The 23,387-nt window shown below is 35.8% G+C and overlaps 4 protein-coding genes across 4 annotated transcripts; 2 read left to right on the top strand and 2 right to left on the bottom strand.

Annotated features, from left to right (window-relative positions):
- Nucleotides 1–47: 47 nt before the first annotated feature.
- Nucleotides 48–1,107, bottom strand: LOC122291431 (FCS-Like Zinc finger 3-like). Its single transcript, XM_043099147.1, has 2 exons — nt 823–1,107; nt 48–526 (listed from the first exon to the last, which is right to left on the bottom strand). The coding sequence occupies exons 1-2, from the start codon at nt 930–932 to the stop codon at nt 334–336; spliced, it is 303 nt and encodes a 100-aa protein (XP_042955081.1). The 5' UTR covers nt 933–1,107; the 3' UTR covers nt 48–333.
- A 3,452-nt stretch (nt 1,108–4,559) lies between these two features.
- Nucleotides 4,560–7,063, bottom strand: LOC122292996 (ATP synthase subunit delta', mitochondrial-like). Its single transcript, XM_043101590.1, has 2 exons — nt 6,687–7,063; nt 4,560–5,142 (listed from the first exon to the last, which is right to left on the bottom strand). Exons 1-2 carry the CDS (start codon nt 6,951–6,953, stop codon nt 4,798–4,800), a joined length of 612 nt encoding a protein of 203 aa, XP_042957524.1. The 5' UTR covers nt 6,954–7,063; the 3' UTR covers nt 4,560–4,797.
- A 4,905-nt stretch (nt 7,064–11,968) lies between these two features.
- LOC122291454 (E3 ubiquitin-protein ligase ATL4) lies at nt 11,969–13,328 on the top strand. The gene has a single exon (XM_043099174.1). The coding sequence runs from the start codon at nt 12,029–12,031 to the stop codon at nt 13,052–13,054; it is 1,026 nt and encodes a 341-aa protein (XP_042955108.1). The 5' UTR covers nt 11,969–12,028; the 3' UTR covers nt 13,055–13,328.
- A 6,119-nt stretch (nt 13,329–19,447) lies between these two features.
- Nucleotides 19,448–22,468, top strand: LOC122290859 (10 kDa chaperonin 1, chloroplastic-like). The gene is made up of 7 exons (XM_043098528.1): nt 19,448–19,608; nt 19,733–19,791; nt 20,016–20,066; nt 20,681–20,746; nt 20,865–20,912; nt 21,196–21,225; nt 22,175–22,468. The coding sequence occupies exons 1-7, from the start codon at nt 19,527–19,529 to the stop codon at nt 22,241–22,243; spliced, it is 405 nt and encodes a 134-aa protein (XP_042954462.1). The 5' UTR covers nt 19,448–19,526; the 3' UTR covers nt 22,244–22,468.
- Nucleotides 22,469–23,387: the final 919 nt, after the last annotated feature.

The following is a 23,387-nucleotide window of genomic DNA, read 5'->3' as shown; positions in this document are numbered from 1 at the left end:
CGGAGAATATGCAGCAGCAGAAAGAAACCCATAACTACAGTGTACAATTATTCGAGAAAAAGTCTCTTCATTGATATACCATCGCCTCAAAATTTGAAAAGAAAAGGCTTTAAACAAAGATCTGATCGCAGAATCTCCAGTGGGCATGCATCCTCTTAGGCCGTGTCAAACCCGCATCGATCTAAGCATGTCCACCGCTTTCTACTGCTTTACAAAGAGTAGACGCAGATCCCTATAGATCCATCTTTGTCCTCCACGAACTTTCACGCGGATTTTTTTTTTTTTTTTTCCAAATCTGAAAGACCATTTACTCTGCTATACAGCATGTAGAGATCAGGCCACCACAAGCGTGCTCGTCCGTACAGCCTTGCTTGGAGTGGAATCCTTGTTGGTGTCTGATTTTCTGACGGTTCTATTTGAAGAAGGGGCTGAAGAAGGAGAAAGCTTCCAGCTCTTCTTCTCTTTGGCCTCATCAATCTCTATCTGTTCATGCCTGCACTCTTTGCTACAGAAGGGTGTGTTACCTCTGCAAAATTTCCCACACACAAATACCCATCAGAATCTATTCTAAATAATCACAGAATTCAAAGAAACTGTTAATTGGAAGAACTGGGATTATAGCAACTTCACGAGTTCAGATTCTAACATCTCTAGCTAGGTTCACTGGATCTATACTTTTTCATTACAACATCGTGACAGCCGGGCAAATCCAATCAAATCAATTTATATGTGTAAATAATTGCGTGTAGAAGAAACCAACATCGGAGGATTAAGATGATCAAGAAAGTGTATGAAAACACCAATAAAAATAGGCAAGCTAACCTGTACATGAAGATGTCACTGTTCAAACCAAGCGGTTTCCGGCAAAGGAAACAAGCTTCAAGGAAGTGGGACTCGCTGTAATGATCTTCAGATCCCTTGGAATGGAACATGATGCCCGATCTCGTATTGAAGAAACTATAGAGATGCAGATTCTTAACTCACTGAATTAACAAGGAAAAAAGCTAGGACCTTTAAAGAGTGAAATGAATGCTGAGAGGGAGGGGAATACACAGGCAGAGTGGGCAAATATAAAGACTTCAACAGGTTGTCTTGACTTGGTACAATCAGTTGCTACATGGATCACCGTGGACAGATGGTCTGCTCCAATTAGTTCCTTAATACTAAGTTAAAGCTCTTTTTTTTTTTTTAAATAAAAAAGAGTACACACTACAATGGTGGTTTTGAGATTCAGTGGGAATGAATCCATTGGCTGAAGTACACGCATCTCCCTCTTTTCTTTTCTTTTATTTTTTTATTTTTTATTTTTTTGCTTGGTCCCTTCTATTTTGGGTATTTGTAGTACAGCCATGAAGTTTGGTATTTGGTTCACTTCACCTAGACGATACCTATGGAGATCTAAGACCAATGTCTAGGTATTAAGAATAGTTTTCCGTACATTTATTTAATACCTCGATGTAATGGGATTTTGAAGTTACAGAACGATGGAACCTTTATATTTTTTTTTTCCCACCCCCTTTTCCAGATTTAATCTAAAGATTAAAGGACACAAAATTGCTTTACTCAAAGTAGAAAAAAGTGGGAATCTTTGCTTTTCCTAGACATATTTTAATCTGAACCAGAGCATGTCGGCCAGCATTTAGAGCTTGGAAAGTAACAACATGGAAACTTCCTCTAAGATTCAACTTTCATGTTCCCTCCCCTCGTCACCTACCATCTAAACTCAAATTCACTTTGCCAGCTTAACAAAATCTTTTACATTTTAATAAAAGAAATGTTTTAATTGTAAAAAAAAATTCATACAAAAAAATTTATAAATTAATTTAATTTGATATGATGTATTAAATTATAAAATTATTTTTATCATAAAATAAATATAACATATCATATAAAATTATATCAGTTTGTGAGTTTATTTTTATAAAATTTCTTTAAAATAATGACACTTATTTTTTAATAATTGTGTTGCAGAACTAATTATTTGTTTCGGGAATTTATTGGCAAACGTGGATTTAAGAGATATTGAAATAATAGAAATGAGTCTCACCTAAAGCACATATTAATACTACATGTGCTGATTTATAAATAGAGAGAATAACAGGCGATAAAGGGAAAAATTAGGTGGTGGAATGTATAAATCATGAAAACATCTATGCCAATAATTGAGTTAATGAAAATAATAGGGAGGGGGTGGCGAAATGGTCCCCCACGTCACGCCTCATGATCTCTCTAGACTCCACATGGACCGCTCTTACACGTCGCTTTCCCCAACTGGGTGAATAGTGAATCGTAGGCCCCACAAACGCCACCACCCAATGGAAAAAGAAACAAAACAGAACAAACAAAAACAAAAGAGAGGGAGAAATCACATAAAAACGCCAACCTTGGAGCTGAGTTGGTCCGGGACCCACATCCTCTGCAAGGAAACACAGTGGGACCTACGTGACGCACGGTCGTGCTGGCTCTTACTTTCTAGTGGCTTCATTGGGTCCTTGTCTGCCGGCCCCACAGCCACTGCCCGTGTCGCCCGGTTACCCCTGTCACCCTATCTAACGCTCTCTTCTCAGTGCCCGTCACACGTGTGCCCTTCGATTTTGCACCAGCGCAGCACGCACGCAATTATTGCAAGTGCAACGGGGCACCCGTTTAAACAACAGCGACGCAATTTCCCAGTTCTATGTTCTTGGAGCTGGCACGCTATCTTAGGTAAGTGGCATCGACGGTGGAGATCACTCCACGGTACGAAGACTGTGATGGGCTTCATTACTGTAAGGGGAGCAATTCATAATATAACGTGACGTACTTATCATTGATAAAAAGTGTATAATAAATAAATATTTAATAGTATTACGTATAAAATTTTTAAAAAAATATAATTGTAAGCATAATTATGTATTAATCTTTACACTAATATGATGTGATTGGTCAAAAAGTAAATTTTATTGAAAATAATGTTAGTTTAAATTTTAAGTCTGAATAGATCAGTATTGGTACACAAATTAGTGCACGACTGTACTTATATATAGCAAAATTTAAAATTTTTTACTCACAAAACTCATATGAAAGTCAATAATGTAATGTAAAATTATTGTCTTTTATATATATATATATATATATATATATATAAATTATTATTAGTTATAATGAGATGCTCCCTGATTATTTAACTAAAAGTAAGTCAATGGAGGGAGAACTATTTTTTTAAAATTAAATCATTTTAAGCATTTCTTTAATAAAAGAAATTTAATTTGGACATGAGCTCATGATCAATTAAATTCGTTTGGGATCCCTTTTAGATATCATCATATGATTTTTGCTGTTACGCAATCTATTATTTCTAACTTTAATAGAAGAGAGTTGAAACTTGAGCTTCTCAGAAAATGACCAAAAGTGAACTGAGGAGGGAATTTTTCTTGGGTGTATTGGCCCATCCCATCGTGTCATAAATAGGTCGACCGCCTCTTTTAAGCTCTATTTGCTAAGTTTAAGACTATTTCACTATTATGAAAAATCAATTCATTATTATTAATAAATTATTTATTATTTATTCATTTTTTTATGATCTCGAGACGGATGAAGCCATTTTAATTGGTGTTTTTACGTATTATCACATATTATAATAGTTTTTATCATCTTATAAAGGTGGGTCACAGAACAGTCGCGTGGTATAGTTGGCCTCGTCTCAAAAAAGAAGCCAGCCATCCGTTGCAGGTATTAGCTTGGACTGCTACAAATAGCAGTGGTTGGCCTTCCCCTCTCAACTAGTGGTCCAACTATCCCTACTTATGTTTTTTATTTTTATATTGATGTATTTGTAGAGAGGGGTTTCAATCTTTCAATTGCATGAATCAGCAAATTTTCGGTCGTAATAGCTGTCTAAGCTGTTCACGCTTTATAATCATTTTTACAAGTTCGTTGGTTTCATTTTGTAAAATCTCGGATAAACTCTTGCTTTTTTTTGTTAGTGAAGGGGGGGATTATTTACTAACTTACGTCTTAATAATCTCTATCATTATTTGCTGTTGTAATATATGATCAATCATTAATTATGTCGATTCTACAAATCATCTGCCAACCACAAAAAGACCCGAACTTTATGCGAGCTTACAAACATCCTTTTGTTTGTCTGTTTGTTTACACATTCCAGTATAAAATTGACTTGTAATGGGCTTTGATAGCATTAATTATGCACTGAAAATGATATGTGAGGTGTTTAGGAACGTGTCAATCGTAACAGAATACCGTTTGGAATTCAAATGTAGATTCTGATGTAGTTTCCGGTCTAAATTATGTTCATAATTCAAAGGTTTTGTCGGCAACAGGCCAGCTAACATTTTTAAACTCAATTAATCAGGCTCCTCACAAGCTCGGGTTGAGTATTTTTATCCTAATTTGGTTATTGGGAGTTTGGTACGTCTCTTTATGGTATAATTTATGAACATTAGACATGGGGAGGATCCTGTTGCTGGAAGAAGAGGGTCAATGAAAGAGTATCAGAACAGAACACAAGGAAGAAGAGACTAGATGAGGTGATTTTGATCTTTGAATCAAAAGGAGAATAGAATAAAAGAATGGAGGCAAAAATCCTCGTTCCTTGGAAGTTCTGCTCCAACTTTCTGAATGCCAGAATTCATATTTCAAGATTATTTCCACCAAACCCACATTCAAAGCAGAAATAAAAGAACTAAACGTCCTGAGAAATATCGGCTCCAGGAGAAAAATCAGTGAGGATAGCCATAAAGAAGTAAAAAGTGACAAAGTGGCTAGATCAAGAGGGGAGCATAAACACAAATAATATTAGCCTGTCAGAGCAGAGTTGAGAGCACTATGCACATAAACTCCAATTTGAGCTTCAGCTTTCTCCAAGTCAGTCGAGGCTGAGCTCAGCTTCTGTGTGAACTCTGCGAGCCCCTTTTGGACGAGACTTGGGTCAATTTGATCAATAGGCACAGCCTCGATGGCAACAACATCTGCATATGAGTTCGCATGGATGAAAGCAAAGCCACTGCTGATGAAATACTTGGTCACTTCATTCCCTTCATGCACTGACAGGACACCGGGTTTCAGCTCTGCAATTGTTGCTACATGTCCAGGAAGAACACCCATTTGTCCCGTTGTTGCTGGTATTATGACCATGTCAACCTGTAAAGACACAAACATCAAGAACAGTGATTTATAATGATGGGCAAGAAATTTTCCTTTGGGTGCACTGCACAGGTATTACCTCTATAAGCCAGCATTAATATGCATGTTATCCACTTGGACTAAGGCAGAAAAGCAAGAAATACAATTTGAGTTTCACCAATGACAATTATGCACTGAAAAACATGATTATTCCCTTATTAAGTCCTACATCTTTCAAGCAAACTTCTTCTGCTTTTTATTCTTTTGATTGGCAGGTTATACACACACCCAATGGGTGTTGAACTCATGGCCTACCTTCCACTCCACCTTATAGTGGAAGAGTGGTCATTTGAGCTCACTGGTTACATCTTTCAAGCACATTATCCTTTCATCTTCAAAATTTGCAAAGAACTACCACAGATATCAAGGTCCAAGGAAATTTTCTACAAGTGTTATCAACGTTCCTTTCATTAAAAAAGGGGTGGACATGATGAGCGTCTTATGAATTGGAAAGAATATTTTTTCTTTTTTGATAAGTAGGAAAACTACCTCTTTCTAACATTAATAATGTATACATATAATATACTTATAAAAAGAAGAATGTCTGGTTTTAAGGTATTCCCCCTCACTCGCTTAGAGTTACCTAGATAATATGAAAAATCCTAAGCCTAACTAATATGCTAGAAGTAGTGCTACCTAGTTTTTTTCAAGTGATAATATAACGAGGATCAGCTACATGTCCGAACAAATTATATGTGTAACTCTTAGAGGTTGGCTCAAGTGATAAGGGTCTTGGTCTTGGCGGTATGCTCCCTCCAGGTTTAAGATTCAAATCCTCTTGGATGCAAACAATTTTTAGGGACCATCAGATTAGGAGAATTTCATCTTGAATTATCAAAGGTGTATTTGCAGGAAACTTCTTGCCGAAAGCCTGTGCATGTTGGGATTAGTCGAGATATTGTTTCCTGACATCTGGTGCCAATAAAAAAAAGTTAAGTGTATATCTGTGTGCGTGTGTGATCCTCTGATCGGTACCACATTATAGAAACAACATGCTTAAGCAATTTAACTTTAGAATAGGGGGGAATAAGAGGAAGTTTTGTATCAGAATAGTTTGTGGATTATTAACCTTCTTCAAAGGAACGCGAAAAACAGAATATTTTTGTCTCCTGGGTAAAACTTGAAGAATCGTGACTAGCATGTAAGAAAAAGACTGAGGACTCTTTACACATCCAAAAAAACCCACAAGTAACCTATTCCCACTTTCTAAGTATCCATGCTTTCACAAGGATCTCATTGTTGGATTTACTAACCGAAAGCCCCGTGTTTTATGGAAAAAAACAAGTTTGATATTCAACATTCGAATTAAGTTAACCAATTTAGAATCACAGGAAAAAAAAAAAAAAAGCAATCCATCAAACTGACGCAAAAGGCGTACTACTCGACCTCGGAATAAAAAATAAAACGAAACCCACTCCAATTCACATCAAAATAAACCAAAAGCACAAAGATTTACCATATAATAAACGAAACTCTGGGAGAAGAATCTGGGCGAGACTGACCTCTTTGGTGGACAGCTCGGAGGCATACGGGAGCACGAAGTTGACGGTGAGCTTGGAAGGGATGGAGGAGGGAGTGGGAGGGCGAGGATTCACGAAGGCGATAGGGGTCTTGGGGGGTTCTATGTTTGGTACCACTTTCTTCCAGGCCTCCGCGAAGGAGGAGTCCGCGGTCGGAGCCGCCGGGAGATCGGTAGAGAATGGTCGAACCCAGGACCTAGAGGAGGAGAGAAATGATCGGGCCAAGAGGCCACTGGCTTGACGGAACATGGTGTGAAATGGTTTGGGTCGCTCGGCTCTCGCAGGATCGGAGGGAGATGGTTCGGGTGCTGCTGGCTGGGTACCTCGAGCAAATGCAGGGGAATATAGGGGAAGGTTGGTCACCGAGTGTCGCACAGAGTTTTGGTAGGGCCTGCAAGTGGGCTCTTATGGTCCAGCCTCTTTGTGAGGAAGATGTTGCCCATAATCCAAATGTCAACCTACATCCGATCCACATTATTAATAAGTCTACTTCCAACTTTTAAGGCCCAGCTCAACCTTCCTACTATTTATACAAGAAAAAGGTCCATCAATCAAACAAAAATAGTGGAAATTACAATTGAGATATGTTTTAGCCAAAAATAAATTATATAAAAGTAAATACATAAAGTAATGTGATTTGATGTGATACATTATATTATAAAGTTATTTTTATTATAAAATAGATTTAATGTTCTACATAAAACTATATCAATTTGTGAATTTATTTTTGTAAAATTTCTTTATGGTTGTAATACTTCTCATTACAATTTAGAACCACATCATCGTACATAAGTTTGTAAAATACATTTTTATATTTTTCTTTGTAAACTTCATATTTAAAAGATAAATTAAATGATATTCTCATTCGCATTGGATTGATTAAACAAGAAGGAACCAGCTTTTGCAATTTACAATGCAGGTTTGGTTTTAAATCTTGGGAACAAGTGACACAATTATATCCGTTAAACAAGCCATATGGGTTACTCTTTGATATTAATATATATATATATATATATATATAAAAGGGTCCCATGATTGCGTTGGCGTGCCTTCTTTTCTTTTCTTTTTTTTTTTTTCTTTTTTTCTATTAATTAGAGAAACATGTATTAAAACTCAATTTATTATATGAATTCGTAACCATGACCTGCTAAGGGAGTCAACCAAACGACACATGAAATGATGAAAGTGTGTTTTGTCTATTGGGATCTTGTCCTGCTTGTTGTATATGTGCTTCCCCAGTACCATTAATGTTTACAGAAAAATCAAAGAGAATAGCTTTTTTGATTCACAATTGAATAAAAAAGACCAACATCACAGCTTTCCAAAGCATGCCAAGAGTCCAAAGGAAGCAAACACTGAGGACGGTACTGGACAGAGCCGGCAGCCATTTTAAAAATTAATAGTGTACCTTCAGTTTTTAACTTTCTAATATTATATTTGTTTTGTCAAGTATTTTAAAGCTAAAAACCCTCTAAAATTCATCAACAACAGTAACCATGTCAGAGGGGCCATCTCCACCTTAGATGAAATGATGATGTCAATCCCAAGTTTAATGACTCCGTTGTTCCAGTGGGTTCAGCTCACCGATTCAATTACATCCATCTCTCTCTCTCTCTGAACTCTGAAGTTTGTGCTCTTAAATAAAGTCTTTTGGTACATTTTACAGCAGAAAAACGAACTGGGCAAATATCATATTTTTTTGTTTCTTATGGGTTGATTTTCAGGCTTTCAGCTCTAAAGGGATTAAAGCACAATGATATCTTCTTTAACAAGATGATGACATTCGTCATATCATTTCGGTTTACATGAATAAAGTTACCAACATGAGCATGGCGAAAAAAACACTGGGTAACTCGTTAGTTCTGAAGAACGCATTGAATACCTGCACTGCACTGCCTTTGTCCAGAACCACAAGTTATTTACCTTGAAAGATAATGAATTGGGTGTGAACCCTTGGATGCATATATCTTGCAGTAAGGCTTATTATATATAATGCTGCGTTTTCTTTCTAGTTCTAATGATTAATTGTCTTTGTCGTACATCATTGATTGTTTTTCCAGACAAGTAGTATGTATTCCAAAGCTCAAATTCATTTTGATTCAATATTGCATCTCCAATCATATGTTATTATTTAGTGATTTTGCTATAATCATCATTAACAACTTTACCTAAGTGAAAAAACGTGTAAACCTTTGACAACTTTTGTTCCCTTCTTGATGATCTGAAGATCTAGGATGGTGATCATGCTAGCATAATTAATCAGTTGGGGGGCAACAAATTTAAAAGGACAATACAAACATATTGAATATATATATATATAAAAGAGAAATTACGTACTGTTAGTATCAAGTGTTACCGTATTAACCACAAAAGTTTGTGAATCGTGAGAGAGAGAGAGAGGGGCTCTTAACCCCATACCAAACGATGCCGTATGACAAAATGACGTCATTTGGTCATATGTTATTAGGAAAAAAACACAGGCATGCTTGGGTTTTAATTTTTATATATTTAATACATATTAATATATTATGCGGGGAAGGAGAAACTCGAAATGGGGATGGACCCCCTCCATCCCTGCCTCTGCTGGAGGGTTGCGGGTGGCGCCCCCCAAATCTGCCATATGAATCCCCGTCCCACCCATGCAGAGGTGGGGTAGTTGGGTGCGAGACCCCGTTACTCACCTCTAACGAAAAGATTTCGTAAAAATAAATTCACAAACTGACGTGATTTCATATGATATATTAGATCTATTTTATAATAAAAATAATTTTACAATCTAATACATTACATCAAATTACTTTAGATTGTAAATTTATTTTTATATACTTATTTTGTTACTAAAGTATTTCTTATCATATTCCATTAGAATTAGTCTAGCAATTTATAGCAAAAACTATTAGAAATTGCAAATATCTTTTCTCAAACTATTAATGTTCAAAGACAGCAAGAAAAACGCAGCTGCAGATCCAAAAAGCAATGCAATATTCTCGGAGACAATGATTCTATATATATTCTCTTTGGAACATGCCAAGATTGTCAAGAAAGCAATCTCAATGACAAGTGCCAACTGCCAACCCACACACACAGGAAGCTGAGATAGAGATAGCTAGAGAGCATGTGACGTGAGTACAACATTTAAGATAAGATATATAAATACTAGTAATAATGTAATGATGATGATGATGTTAGTATAATGAAAGGGGATTATGATACGATCATGCTGCTATGTGGTAACACTAATTAATTCGATAATGAGAGTGACGTGCATGCCTTTATTGTATTATTATTATGGAATAATGGAGCCAGCTTCTTTTTTTAGTTTTGCTATAAATTCATTACATATATATTAATATTATTAATATAGCATTGGATCTGCCTCTCTTATTCTTGTACTATGTATGATCTCCTACCTACATTTTCTATTTTGCTTCTTCTTCCCCTATAGCAACACTTCACGAAGTAGGTGAACTAATTAAACAACTAATAATACCAACCATATTTACGGCTCCTTATAAACATTATAATTGAGATATCATTCGTTTGAATTCAATTTGTATAATACCTTAGTATTAATGTTGAGAAAGACACAACATTAACTGTTCACGTGTAACAATCCAGACAAAATCTCAGTCGCAAGTAGACTTTTAATTAAGAGTAATGTTAAATATAGTTTTAGGGTGTGCAAGCCTTCGTGCACTTTCTTTACAAAAAAGTTGTGTCCAATATTAAAGAGATATCTCTTCATATAGTTTTAAATTTATTTACTTTTTTTTTTTTTTTAAAGAGGAGTGTATAGAGTTCGCAAACCTTAAGAATTAAAATATAATTTAAAAGCGGTATTTAATGGAAATATTTTGGTATCTATATATATATATATATATATTTGAAATTAAACCTTTTACCACCATAAGCAATTATGTTGGTTCTAGAGGAAAAATACAATAAATTTCTTCAAATAAAAACTTTAACAAGGTTCCACACAACTAGAACATAATGCTTATTTTATATCTTATTTTTTTATTTACCTTATTAAGTGAAATTGGTTGACAATATAAAATTAAAAATGGTACAACAACTTTTTAAAATCCCCAAATCTCAGGGAATTATGGTCAATGGTTGTGGATCATATTGGTAATAATCTTCACTTTTAAATCACAAAATATTATTTTGGAGTATAAAAATATTTCAAATCTTGATGCGAAGAAAAAAAGGATTAATAAGTTACAAGTTTGTTAAATATAGTTATAAATTGTGTAAATATTACATATTTTTAAAAAAAAAAAATAAGAATGAATTCTTTATGTAAATAAAGTACTTATTTGTTAAAAAAATGCAAAGAATATTTAACATAAATAAATGCCATCCAATTCCAATCAAACCAAACCCTCCAAGAGTCCCAGCTGTCGAGAAAGGATGAAATGAAGTAACCCAAATGGTCCACACAATTACCAAACGGTACCTAAGCCATGGGTGTCACTCTTCTCCTCTTGAATAGCCTCTCTCTCTCTCTCTCTCTCTCTCTCTCTCTCTCTCTCTCTCTCTCTCTCTCTCTGTCTGTGAATGGAATGAATGCGCCGGGGCAGAGGCAGCGGCACTAGCATTTACTCTTTTTATCGGATTTGAGAGCTCCAAACCACACATATAAAATTCAAGAAAAATTTGTACACAGCCCAACCCAATCCCATTCAATGAGTTTCGGTTCACCCATACCGAACCACCCATCTTCTTTCCTTATACATTAAAATTTATATCCGAATTTTATTACTTTAAAACCGGAAGAAATATAGCAAATAAATATACCCCCATCTGCCAAACTTTTTTATTTTTTATTTTTAATTTAGAAGTTTTGAAAGTGGTTTTAACAGTCCAAATTCTTTCTTAAACGAAAAAATAGTATACTTGGTAATTTTATAAACAATGCTTTAAGCATTTAAAAAAAAATTAAAATTCACTTTTTCAAAAAGCAACAAATTTAAATTTTTGTTAAAAAAATTAAGGTAGATAATGTTATATTTTTAGTAAATTTTCCTAACTAATATTTAAAATATTTTAGTCATATGTTTTCAAACAATAAATAAATTTTTAATAATAAAATTCAACCAACCCTGTTATAACCTATCAAAAAAATAAAAAATTATAAAAAAAAAAAAACTTACCTCACGTGCCTCTCACGTTCTCCCGTTTGCACACACTCGCACATTGACCTGTCCCTGATCTTTCTGTATTGCTTGGATAACATTTATAAACCCTTCCTACGCGCCATTTCCTTCTCTCTCTCTCTCTCTCTCTCTCTCTCTCTCTCTCTTTAAGATTTTATCTCTACGATGCCGTTTTCTTCTTCTTCTTCTAATTTTCCGCCGCCTCCATGGCTGAACGTCCTCGGAGGCACAGCCACAGACTCCACCGCTACCTCTGCCTCGCCACATTCGTCTTCATCCATTAAACCTAGCGTACTTGTTATCATCTTTATTCTCGTTGTCACCATCATCGTCTCCGTCTCCCTCTGTCTCCTCCTGCGCCACCTAAACCGGCGTTGCATCCGCCGCTTATCTACCTCCACGTCCACGATTTCCACTACCACCAGCACCGACGCCGAGTTCATCTCTGCTCGCCGCGTCTCTCCGGAGAATCCTAAGAACTCGTTCGTCCGAACTCTCCCTCTCTTCCACTTCTCCTCCATCACTCGCCGGTCCTCCTCCACATCCTCTGCCGACTGCGCCATATGCTTGTCCAAGTTCGAGCCGAACGACGAGCTCCGTCTTCTCCCTCTTTGTTGCCACGCCTTCCACTCACAATGCGTCGACACCTGGCTTGGCTCCAACCAGACTTGTCCGCTATGCCGGTCTTCCATTTTCGCTTCGGAGTCGGACCTCATGAAGGCCTCGCTCGCTTCTTCTAACAGTGCAACCTCCGCCGCAGGACAGAGTTTTAGGCTGGAGATCGGAAACGTGAGCGACCGTCGAGCCGCTTCGGACACCGGCGATACGCGGAGGTCCTATTCCATCGGATCGTTCGAATACCTCGTCGAGGATGACTCCGAGATAAGTCTGAGCCACGCGCACCGGAGGACCGTGTCGGACAAGGAGGAAAGCGGAGCTTTAGCGGCTCATCCGGACATGGAGTCCACTCTAGCTTCCGAGATAGCGGTTGGAAGAAGTTGGCTGAAGGAGTATATTGATAGGCTCTCATTCTCGCTGTCATCCCGCGCGTTGTCTTTTCGGAGCTCCGGAAGGTTTTTCTCTGGGAGCAGTCGCCGGAGCGAGATCACCGGGATTGGAGATTGTGACCTCGAAGCAAACCGAGTCGGCGAAGAGATAAGCGAGATGTTCCGATGGCTATCAGGGGTATGATTGTAAATAGGAAATCTTCTTAAGACAATAATGAATTTTCTGAAAATTACGAAATTTTAAATAGTAAAAATTCCACTCTGTTATTTTTTTTGCAATATCCACTCCGTTGAGTGTTTGAGAAGCTGTAAACAATTTTAACTTTGGAGAGGATATGGCAAAAACTTGAGTGGGACTTTAGGGCAAGATTTTCGCTGATATTACGGGCATGTCATCTTTGTTATAAAGAATATTTTTTGGAAAAATTTGGATCGTATTCGTATCTATTTTTGGACGAGGTTAAGGTTTTGATTGGATTTACGAAATTCTAGGAAAAAGCACTAATTTCTCTGTTATCATCATTAAGGCCTGAGAAAAACAAAATCGTTTCCTAATATATATAGATTTTAATTTTATGAGTGAATTTGATGCTTCAGCCTGGTGGTTGATCACGTACGGTGTCTTTATGATGCACTCATTTATGATCCTTCACCAACCATTTTAATGTATCGCCTCTCTCTGTTTATGTCCATCTGTTGACCATTTTATTTGACTTGAATGAAGACATGGTAAATTTAATCTAAAAAGATTCAGATTTTCTATAAATAAATAATAAAAAAAGTTGAATTATCACATTTATCTTAACAGACTTTGCAAATTCTAACACAAAAGAATAAAAACTAAATTGCTGAATTGATAGTGTTGACTATTATTATTTATGGGTATGTAGTTGCTCTTTCTTTTGGGGGATTCCTAGCTTGCTGAAGTTGTTAGGAGAAAGTTTGCTGAATCCATGCCCTTCAAAGATTCTAAATTTGATTTCTCCACTTTTTAATAAGTCAGTTCTTGTGTTTTCCTTCCCCTTTTTTCGCTTAATACTTTCTTAGCATTATGTCCTTTCGGGTTTCCTTGTCAATGATAATTAACATTATTATTACTATAGCAATTGATCTATTAGGAGTATAGAAGATTGGGCTTGTATTGGGTTGGAGCTACCCAAAGGCGCTTCAGCTCATGCTCAACTACAAATTGCTGCCTAGCAAATGTCTTCGTTTGATTACATAATTCAGATAAGATGAGATAAAATATTTTATCGAAAGTTAAATAAAATATATTTTTTAATATTAGTTTTGTTTTAAAATTTTAAAAAAATTGAATTGTTTATTATATTTTATATAGAAATTTAAAAAAATTATAATGATGATATGAAATGAGATGAGATAGTTTAGGTTTAGATAAACAAACTCCTGAGTGAGCTCCTACTTCAAATCGAATTCTATGTCTAACGATGATGTTCGGAGACAAATAAACCGTTACCACTGTTGTAGCAGAAAAATATATGTCAAGGTCGGGGACATGGTGCTAAAAAACAAGGCAGTGCTCGTCTTCTGAACCCCGTTGCATGGAAGACTGCTTCCACTGTAGCACCCTTTCTTTTGCTTGATCCCTATGCCACGAGCTTCAAGTACAAACGTAGAATTTGTCTGTCCGCTTCTGAATAGAACACACCAAAAGGACTTTTTACGGAACCCAACCATGCCCAGTCCCACTTTAGTATGCGATTTGTTTCTCAGTAGAGACAGATCAGATTTCTTGTCTATAGCTAGAACATGGGGAAAGGCTAGCAATGGCTCGAGATACTTTGATTGACAACTCACAATGTGGCCGGTTATGGTGCTAAAAGTGGGTAGCTCTACCCCGCAATTGGGAGTAAAAACTTGGGTGAAGTCTTCTTCTGAAGGTTTACAGTCTACGCTTGTGCAGTTCTCCTTGCATAATTCAAGATACTACCAAGGCCATGTATAATAAACATGATCATGTAACAACCTATGTTAGAAATCATGCATGCAGTCCAATTTGATGCTAGAAGACGAGTGCTGTGACAAGGAATAATCCAGTACTATTTGTTAGATACTTGACCAAAAAGCCCTACTCTCTCAATAGTAGGCACCTGTTTAATTCACTACAACAGGTGGGGACCAAATTTGGATTGGGTTACTTGGATTGAAATCCAACCTTCCCCTCCGAAATTAATGACCACTGAATTAAGAGCAGCTAAGGCTCTTTATTAGGATTACAAAGATAAACTAAATGATAGTAGCAACTAAAAATAATGGGACCCCAAGAAACAAACTCCTTAGCCACGTTGAAGTCCAAGCCATGCCAGAACTCCAATTCATGCCAAAACTCCTCGTAACAACCCATATACTGATCTTTTGAACACAAGGAAAACAACCGTACTGTCTCTTCTCCAAATCTAAAGGAGTTGTAGTTGAAAGTAATTTATTAAGGTTAAGCTTTCATCTTTTTTTTTTTTATCATGTCAGGCAGTGTAAAGAGGTAGAAGATAATAAGAGGGCCTCTAAAGGCAATGTGCTCTATCTAGAGCAGTCTAAGTTTCCCATTGAATTTACCTCTAGGAACTCCCATGATTACTCCGTCTAAGTAGCCATTAGCCTACATCTCAGAGAGGCCAACCAGCTCTCTAATTTGTATTAGAAATGAAGGATCCTAGTCATTTTCTCTTAATAGGACATTAAGATTATCTTGCTATGGTACCAGGAAAATCCAAAAAGTTGTTTCATTTATCCACCATCTTTTCAGGCAAAATTGTCAAGCACCCTAATTGCACTGAAAAGTAACTGAATCTATGTAAATATCAGAACACAAGATCCAGTTGCATTACACAAAAGCACAGAAGTTTGGCATATGAGAAAACCACAGCCGGAAAAAATGCAAACGATGACACGAATAATTAAACTTGCCAAAAACGGGAACACAAGCCAAAATAATAAAGCCGGAGGCAGATAGAAGCTTTAAATCAAATTTTCAAAACCATTAAAAGGAATAGAATGGGTTATTACAGTACATGGTTCTTGGCAGTCACAACAGCAGCTAGCAGCAGATGACCCAGAAAAATGCACTCAAATTGAAAGAGCTTCTTCACCATAATCACCAAATGTGCACTCATACGGGTTTTGCTTTACATAGAATCTGAGGGACTATGGAAAGTAAAAAGAGGACAGCCAAGTTTAAAAAATGGGGTTTCCTATGAGAATTGTGCTGTGGGAAAGGAAAATAGGGCGAAGTTTTTTCCTAGGAAAGTGTAGGGAGGAAATTGAGCGAGTGACTACTGATAATTGATGAAGTGTTGCAGGGGTTGAGGGCGAGAGATGCGAAGGGGTGTCCCAAGCAGCCTTTTTGTGTCTCGTTTTGTGTTCTAGGATTTCTTTTCCTTGAGAAATGGAGCTGATTTAAAAAAGGTAAAAATCTGCTATGAGCGTTCAAACGGGTACCGGATTGGTTCGGAATCGGGTTTCAAATCCGAGCCGGAATCCGGCTTGGGTATACTCACCCGGTTATGATTCGGGCTAAAACCCGGCTTAATCTGGGTAAAAAGTTGTACCTGGTTTTAAAAAATAAAATAAAATTATAAAAGTTTGTTTTAGAAGCATATTTTTTTAATAAAAATCTATATTTATATGAAAATGTTAAAAAGCATAATTCTCTTATATTTATTTAAAAAATTAAAAAACTGTTGAAAATCATACTTTTTTTATAAAAGACTATATTATATAAATTGTTTTTCTAATTCATTAAAAAGCATAATACTAACATTTCCAAACTGTTAAATATATATAAAAATGAAAAATTAAAATGCATGCAATCCATTACATATTACATTATTTTCTTATTTCCACATTACATTACAATGCAAAATACAAAACTACAAGATTTGAATTACAAAATAATTCTAGCAAGTAGCAACTTCAAGTAGCAAGTAGCAAATTCAAGTGATCTGTCTTTTGGCCTTAACTGATTTGAATAGTATTCCTCCCCCGTGAGTTGGTCTTATAGCTGAAACAATGGATAAGAAAAATGATAACTTGAAAAATGGAGAAGAAAAAAGATGGACAATCCTAGCAAACATCATTTGTTTCAAAGATCACCTCATTAGTGAAACCATGAGTAGATATATCAAGGCTTTCCAAATAAGAAATCTGCAAGTGCAAACACAATTGTCATAAAATACTTTTACTTGAGGTTCAACCTAGAAACAACAAATAGAAAAAACATTGCAATCGAGACATGTTATACTAATATGAAACTTTTACCAACAAGGCAAACTAAAATGCCTCAAAAACCTAGAAAAAGGAGGGTTGTAAAAGTACATGCTTTAAGAAAGAAGTCGAACACAATTGAGCATTATATGAGATGTAATTAGAAAATGGTATCTCAACAAAACATCTACGGCAGAATATGAGATTCTAAATCCCCAAACATATATTATATGATGCAGAGGAAACTTGAGCATAATTTCAAACGATATCAATTTATGCAAAACTGAGGGTAAAACTTGACATACATTGATACACGCAAAGTTATCGGAACCTCATCTTGTGTTAGACTTGATGTGGATGTATATCACCACCTGCAAATTCATCTTTTCATGATGGATTCACATTGCATAAACTGGTTTTGTAGAAAATACTAATTTCTTAAATACGTGTTGATGAAGTGTCCCCACCCAAAAAAGTTCCCAAATTTCTCATTTTTCCATATAAAAATGATTAAAATTAACTTCATTTCAAGAATTCTCACTTGGAGGAGCGAAAATTTGCAGGTACGATTGAGTGTACCTTTGACCATTAGGTTTTGCAGAGTATCTCGTAAACTGATATTATAAATAACATCCTTTACTTCATCACAACAATAACCAATCAGTTTTACCAAGCTGGGAAGATATCATAAACAACACCCTTTACTTCATTACACTTGTTTAGTATTACTACTTTAGGGCTGGCCTCCTTTCATTCTTCAATCAGCTTGTCCAAGCATCATGGAGACATGTAAAATCAAACAAAAACCCATGTACTCAAGCAACTATACATGATGACATATAGATGGAAATTTTCATTCACTATTACTTTCTATATATGGTAAAGATACAAAGATTACCATTTTCAGCTCTTAAGAATACAACCGAGTCCCATGCAACCAGCTTATTGCAGTTAATGAATGTGCTCCACCTAGTAGTCAACAAAGGATAATGGCATAAAAGAGTTCAGAAAGCAAAAATCTCATTATTTCAGATAACATTAAATTGAGTAAATAGGAACATAGAAGAGCCATTGACTGTTGGAAATACCAAGTTGTATATTTATCCCAAACAAATAAAATTTAAGTGTGGAAAGGAAGTGGCACAATAGATTTTAAAGACAAATGAAGTGGTGATCGATCCATTGGCAAACACCCCGTAGATGAGTGCTCCCAGACAGATTCAAACAAAGCTGAAATGTTGATACCGCTGCCACGACGACAATGACAAAAGTAAAACACTGCAACTACATCTAACACAGAGAACAAAACCACTAGATCTACTAGATCTATCAGAATAATCTTCAAACATTCAAACGGATCTAACCCATAAAAATACTCAACAATCTTAGAGGAAAAATAAAAAAAAAACAAAATCCCAAATCAACAAAGAGAGAACAAAACAAAGAGAAGAAAGAAAACATATCCAAACGAAAATACATTTTAATCTCTTAGATCCCAATCTCAAGCACTTTCACTGTTCGTCATCACAGATAGCAAAGTGAGAGATAGAGCAGATGAAAGACTGATTTCGAGAGGCGTTAGGGCATCGCAGATACAAATGCAAACGCAAATGCAGACCACAAAGAGAGGGAGCAAATGAGAGAAAGGAAACTAGGTTTTTGGAGACGTAGGGCATTGCACTTTGTAAAGCAGAGAGAGAGTGTGAGAGAGAAGTCTGGGACTCTGGGAAGACAAAATCTCAAGGTGGGGACGAGCTATTCATGCGAATTAGGGTTTCCCTTTTCGTTTTATAAAACTCAGGTTTCGGGTTTTAAATCCAATACCTGACTCAAATTTATCTGGATTTTTAAATTTAAATTTCAATCCGAATTAAATCTGGGCTGAAAATTGGAACCGGTTATCCAAGTTCTAGACTGACCTCGCCCGTATGAATAGTCTTAAAATCTGCTAGCCCAGCTTTCACTAATCATGTATAATAATTAATACAAGCAATGGAAATAATTAATCATGCTAAGCAGTCCGATAGGCGGGAGTTGAGTTTTAAAGTCAGTTTTTTATTAAATTTATAAAATTATTTTTAATAACATTAAAAAATAAAAATAAAAATGGGTTAAAAAGAAATAACTAAATCTGGTTTGACTTTACAGTATAAACTTTCTCATCTTATTTTATTTCATTATTATAATTTTTTAAAAATTTTAAATTTATATATAAAATATAATAAATAATATAATTTTTTAAAAATTTAAATAAAAATTAATTACAATTTTTAATTTTTATCACTTCGCCTAAATGACACGTGAACCGAAGCCCACACGTGCGTAGTTTTAAGGCTTTAAAGGGTTAATAGGGATGCTCTACAACTTCCAAACCACTTGCTTCAGAGCTGCCAGCCTCCCGCCTCCGTTTCTGTTTCTCTCCGTGTATTTTATCCATGGCGTCTACTTTCCTTACATTACCTAAACCCTTTGTATACAAACCCAACGCACCCTCTCACTCTGACCAGAAAACATTAGGTGCTACGCTAAACCCATTTCAGACATATCTTCCACTCCTGTTTTTCAAATTTTCTTAGATGTTTCCTTTTTAATTTTTCTTTTTCGAATTATTTGACTGTTTTTGTGTCTGGGTCATCAATAGGTCTGCGCAGAAATTCTCTCAGAGTCAACGCCATTTCAAAGAAATGGGAGACCGCCAAGGTGTTTTTGTTCTCATTGTTTCTGTTTTTCAATCTTATAAGTTTCTTTTTTTATTTTTCCTGGTTTGTAGCATTTTTTTTTTCTAACTTCCGGCACAGAAAGATTTATATTTTCTATCCTAAATTTAAGGTTTTTTTGGCATATAATTATCTGGGTTTTGTTTAATGCAGTTAAAAGTTATTGAGGTTTTTGAGTTTTATACTAAATGCCATTTTGTGTTGCAGGTGGTTCCACAAGCTGATAGAGTGCTTATTCGTCTTGAGGAGCTTCCTGAGGTATGATGTCTTTCGCTGCTTATGTTGGGCAAAAATTCCATTCTCACGCTTGTCACATGGTATGATGGCAAAATTGCTATTTTGAGCAACTTTCGATTTGATAGATGATTCTAGCAATTGGGGCAAGTCTGTTTTTTCTCTCAAGAACTTTTCGTGTGTTGGCAAATGCTCGAAAAGGTGCTTTCTAGTGCTTCCAGAAGCTGCTCGAAGTGGGCCCTAAGTACTTTATTATTTGGAACTCAATGATCTAACTTAACGTATTGTGCATTAACCCATGTATATTCCTTTCCAATCTTCCAAGATATGGGATATGAACATCTCTAGCAAAATTTGATATGGACCGAATGATCTCTTGGTCTTTAGTCTAGTATGAGCCGGTGTTCTTTCTGTACAGAAAAGGAAAGATGAAAACAAAAATCTTGGGTGTTGAACATGCTGGCCCGGATTTACATGAAAAAGTAAACGAAGTTCACAATTTTAGCAAAATACTTGTATAGGCATTGCACGTAGATTGGTTGCCTTTGGGTGCTTTATAAGTAGTGGTTGCATATAAATATACAAGAGATGCATATTTCGTTGCATGTCATGCTTATGATAAGTTTTTTATGCCACAGAAATCAGCTGGTGGAGTCTTGTTGCCCAAATCGGCTGTTAAATTTGAGCGGTATCTTATGGGAGAAGTATGCAAAATGCCAGCGCTTTTTTTCTTGTGAAAAGACGAATTTCTTGTTTTTCGTGTAAAAAATTGTTCCTCTGGTTCTCTGGATATTTTGACTTGCTATGTAATATTTGTTTCAGATTCTCTCAGTTGGTGCTGAAGTTGGGGAAGTGGGGGCTGGAAAGAAGGTAAGCAACCTGAACGTAGAATAATTTAAGGGGAGTCAAATACTAATTTTCATATAATTTACTTTATAAAAACACATTTAAAATTGTAATTTTCATATGATTTTAAAAATTTTGGGGGGCCTGCCCTTAGTAGTTCCGCCCCTGGCTGAAACCATGTTGATGCTGCTGGCACCCTTAGCTTTCTGATGAATGAACTATTTCATATGCTTAATGGTATTGTTTCCAAGAAGTCTCTAGTTGCTTGCTGCACATCTAACTGGAATAAATGCTTATTTTGTCTCAGGTTCTCTTCTCTGACATAAATGCATATGAGGTGAGCATTACTTTATTATGAAGTTGTCATGTAGCCCTTGGTAACTCCTATGAATAAAAATTCTTGATTTCCTATAAAAAAAAATAAAAAAAATGTAGCCCTTGGTAGCTTGAGCCTTTGTATACCCAGGGAAAATCTCCTAATTTATATTTTTTCCCATGATTGTGATGTGATAAAAACTGGGTCTTCATATTTTTTGTGTTAAATTGAAAGTCTGTTTTACTGCTAAATAACTTTAGGTTTAGGTTTACTTGTCTACATATTTCGTGCATTTACTGATGATATTCTTATTGTGTTTTAAGAGCTTCATTCATTTCATGCGTGTCTTCAAGCTTACTGAGATTAACAATCATAGGGATTTTCAGAATAAGGGGAAAGATGTGATTGAAATCAGATAGTTTTAGGTCATCTTTTATCAGGGGGTAAATATTTTTAATAACAATCCAGGAGGTCTTTTGGCCTAGCCTGAAAATTTCTGAGAATATGATACACATGACTAGCAGTCATTGTTTTGTGCTCATGATCATTTAATCACAATAGAGTTTATTTGTTGGATAAAAACCTGCTGTATTTAATCTCAGTGGTGGTACCGTGGTAAGCTATGTCAAGAATAATCCAGTGCTGAAATGATGCTGTTACATTACTGCATGGATTCAGTACCATGGTTAAAATTAGGCCAATTGATGGTGTGGGCATAATAAAAATTCAAACATTTCTAGCAATAAAAAAATAAAAATTCAAACATGTCTATCTCAAGCTTGTGGAGTTAACTATACATTGTCCTTAATTAATGCTCTTTTGGCGACCCATAAGAATGGATTGATTGAGTTCACTGTTTCAACATGTGAATGTGTGGTTATCTACCGATTCAGAAATTATTATCAATATCATCGTCATCATCACCCTCTTCATAATCACTTGAAGAAAAAATATGTTGGCGCTATTTCAGGTTGACTTGGGAACGGATGCTAAGCACTGCTTCTGCAAGTCGAGTGACTTGTTGGCTGTGGTTGAGTAGTGGTCAGCAATCCGCTATCATACGAGGCTGCTTCCCTGTTTTCCTTGGCACCTATGCTGTGCACTTCGTAATAAGCTAGGATGGTGTTTTCTTCTTACCTTCATTTTGTTTGACGCCCTGTAGTAGGGAAATATCCAGTACATTTTGAATTTTGTCCACTACAGTACTGGCATGCACAAATGACATTATTTTTGTACCTGTGAAAATTTTATGTTGTTGCGCAAAGTAATCGTGCTCCAAAAGCTAACTATCATTTGAAGGATACTTCCAAGCATTTACAGGGAAGTGTTATCGAAGGACGAATCTCTCACGAAAGACTCATAGGTAAGGATTGCTATCATGCATGACAATGGAAAATGAAAATCTTTATGGATTGTTATAGGTATGAAACAGAGAAAGACTTTCCAAAAGATTTGGTGGTCATGACACTGGTCTTAGGAATTGTAGCTAGTACATGGGGCGGTTGCATACCCACAAGCACGCAGACACTGATATTGCAGATCCAATATCAGATAGAAGTGAGAAAAGCTGCTTGATTTGTGGATTCTGCAGTCAATTTGTGTTGTGTACCAAAGTATTACAATCTGGGTAATGGGACGATGAACTGGAACTGAAGGAGGGATCAATGAGATATCTTCCTTCAAAGAGTTGATAGATGATATTCTATTTTAACAAGTTCGGATCTAATTTCTAACTCGTGGGAATTACAACTCTTAAAGTTCAGATTTTCTTTTTGTGTTGGGTTGAAGCTTTTCATTTACTTCGAAGTTAAGATCGGGGCTTTAAACATGGTACCATTCTGAGCACCCTCAATGTTCATGTATAATACAAAAAATGTAAATTATTTGAAAAATTGTTCAAAAAATGAGTTCTATACAATTAAGTAAAAGAACATGTAAAATGCAAATCGCTACAGTATCCTCTACATGTAGCGGATACTGTTCACCATTCACATAATTTTTAATTATCATTTATACTTCATTTATTCCCTCATTTCCTTTTATTTTTATATTTCATTACAAATTCTTTTTATTGTTCATCATTTAAAACACTTCTATTTTATTTTTTTTTCTAAAAAATATCTGGGAAATATTATTTATCCAATTTTCTCGTACTTTGATTTAATTTTAATTTTTATTTGGTT

The sequence above is a fragment of the Carya illinoinensis genome, chromosome 13 (assembly GCF_018687715.1).
Source record: "Carya illinoinensis cultivar Pawnee chromosome 13, C.illinoinensisPawnee_v1, whole genome shotgun sequence".
Classification (NCBI taxonomy): Eukaryota; Viridiplantae; Streptophyta; class Magnoliopsida; order Fagales; family Juglandaceae; genus Carya; species Carya illinoinensis.
Note: the sequence above shows the minus strand (reverse complement) of the source record. Positions and strands in the feature narration are given on the sequence as shown.

What these genes read in the sequence shown, in the direction of transcription:
- LOC122291454 (XM_043099174.1), top strand. Translation starts at nt 12,029, where the DNA reads ATGCCGTTTTCTTCTTCTTCTTCTAATTTTCCGCCGCCTCCATGGCTG.
- LOC122290859 (XM_043098528.1), top strand. Translation starts at nt 19,527, where the DNA reads ATGGCGTCTACTTTCCTTACATTACCTAAACCCTTTGTATACAAACCC. An exon ending in AGAAATGGGAGACCGCCAAG is followed by an intron (nt 19,792 to 20,015) that starts GTGTTTTTGTTC and finishes TTTGTGTTGCAG; the next exon opens with GTGGTTCCACAAGCTGATAG. An exon ending in AGCGGTATCTTATGGGAGAA is followed by an intron (nt 20,747 to 20,864) that starts GTATGCAAAATG and finishes TATTTGTTTCAG; the next exon opens with ATTCTCTCAGTTGGTGCTGA.
- LOC122292996 (XM_043101590.1), bottom strand. Translation starts at nt 6,953, where the DNA reads ATGTTCCGTCAAGCCAGTGGCCTCTTGGCCCGATCATTTCTCTCCTCC. An exon ending in CCGAGCTGTCCACCAAAGAG is followed by an intron (nt 5,143 to 6,686) that starts GTCAGTCTCGCC and finishes GTGTCTTTACAG; the next exon opens with GTTGACATGGTCATAATACC.
- LOC122291431 (XM_043099147.1), bottom strand. Translation starts at nt 932, where the DNA reads ATGTTCCATTCCAAGGGATCTGAAGATCATTACAGCGAGTCCCACTTC. An exon ending in AGTGACATCTTCATGTACAG is followed by an intron (nt 527 to 822) that starts GTTAGCTTGCCT and finishes GAAATTTTGCAG; the next exon opens with AGGTAACACACCCTTCTGTA.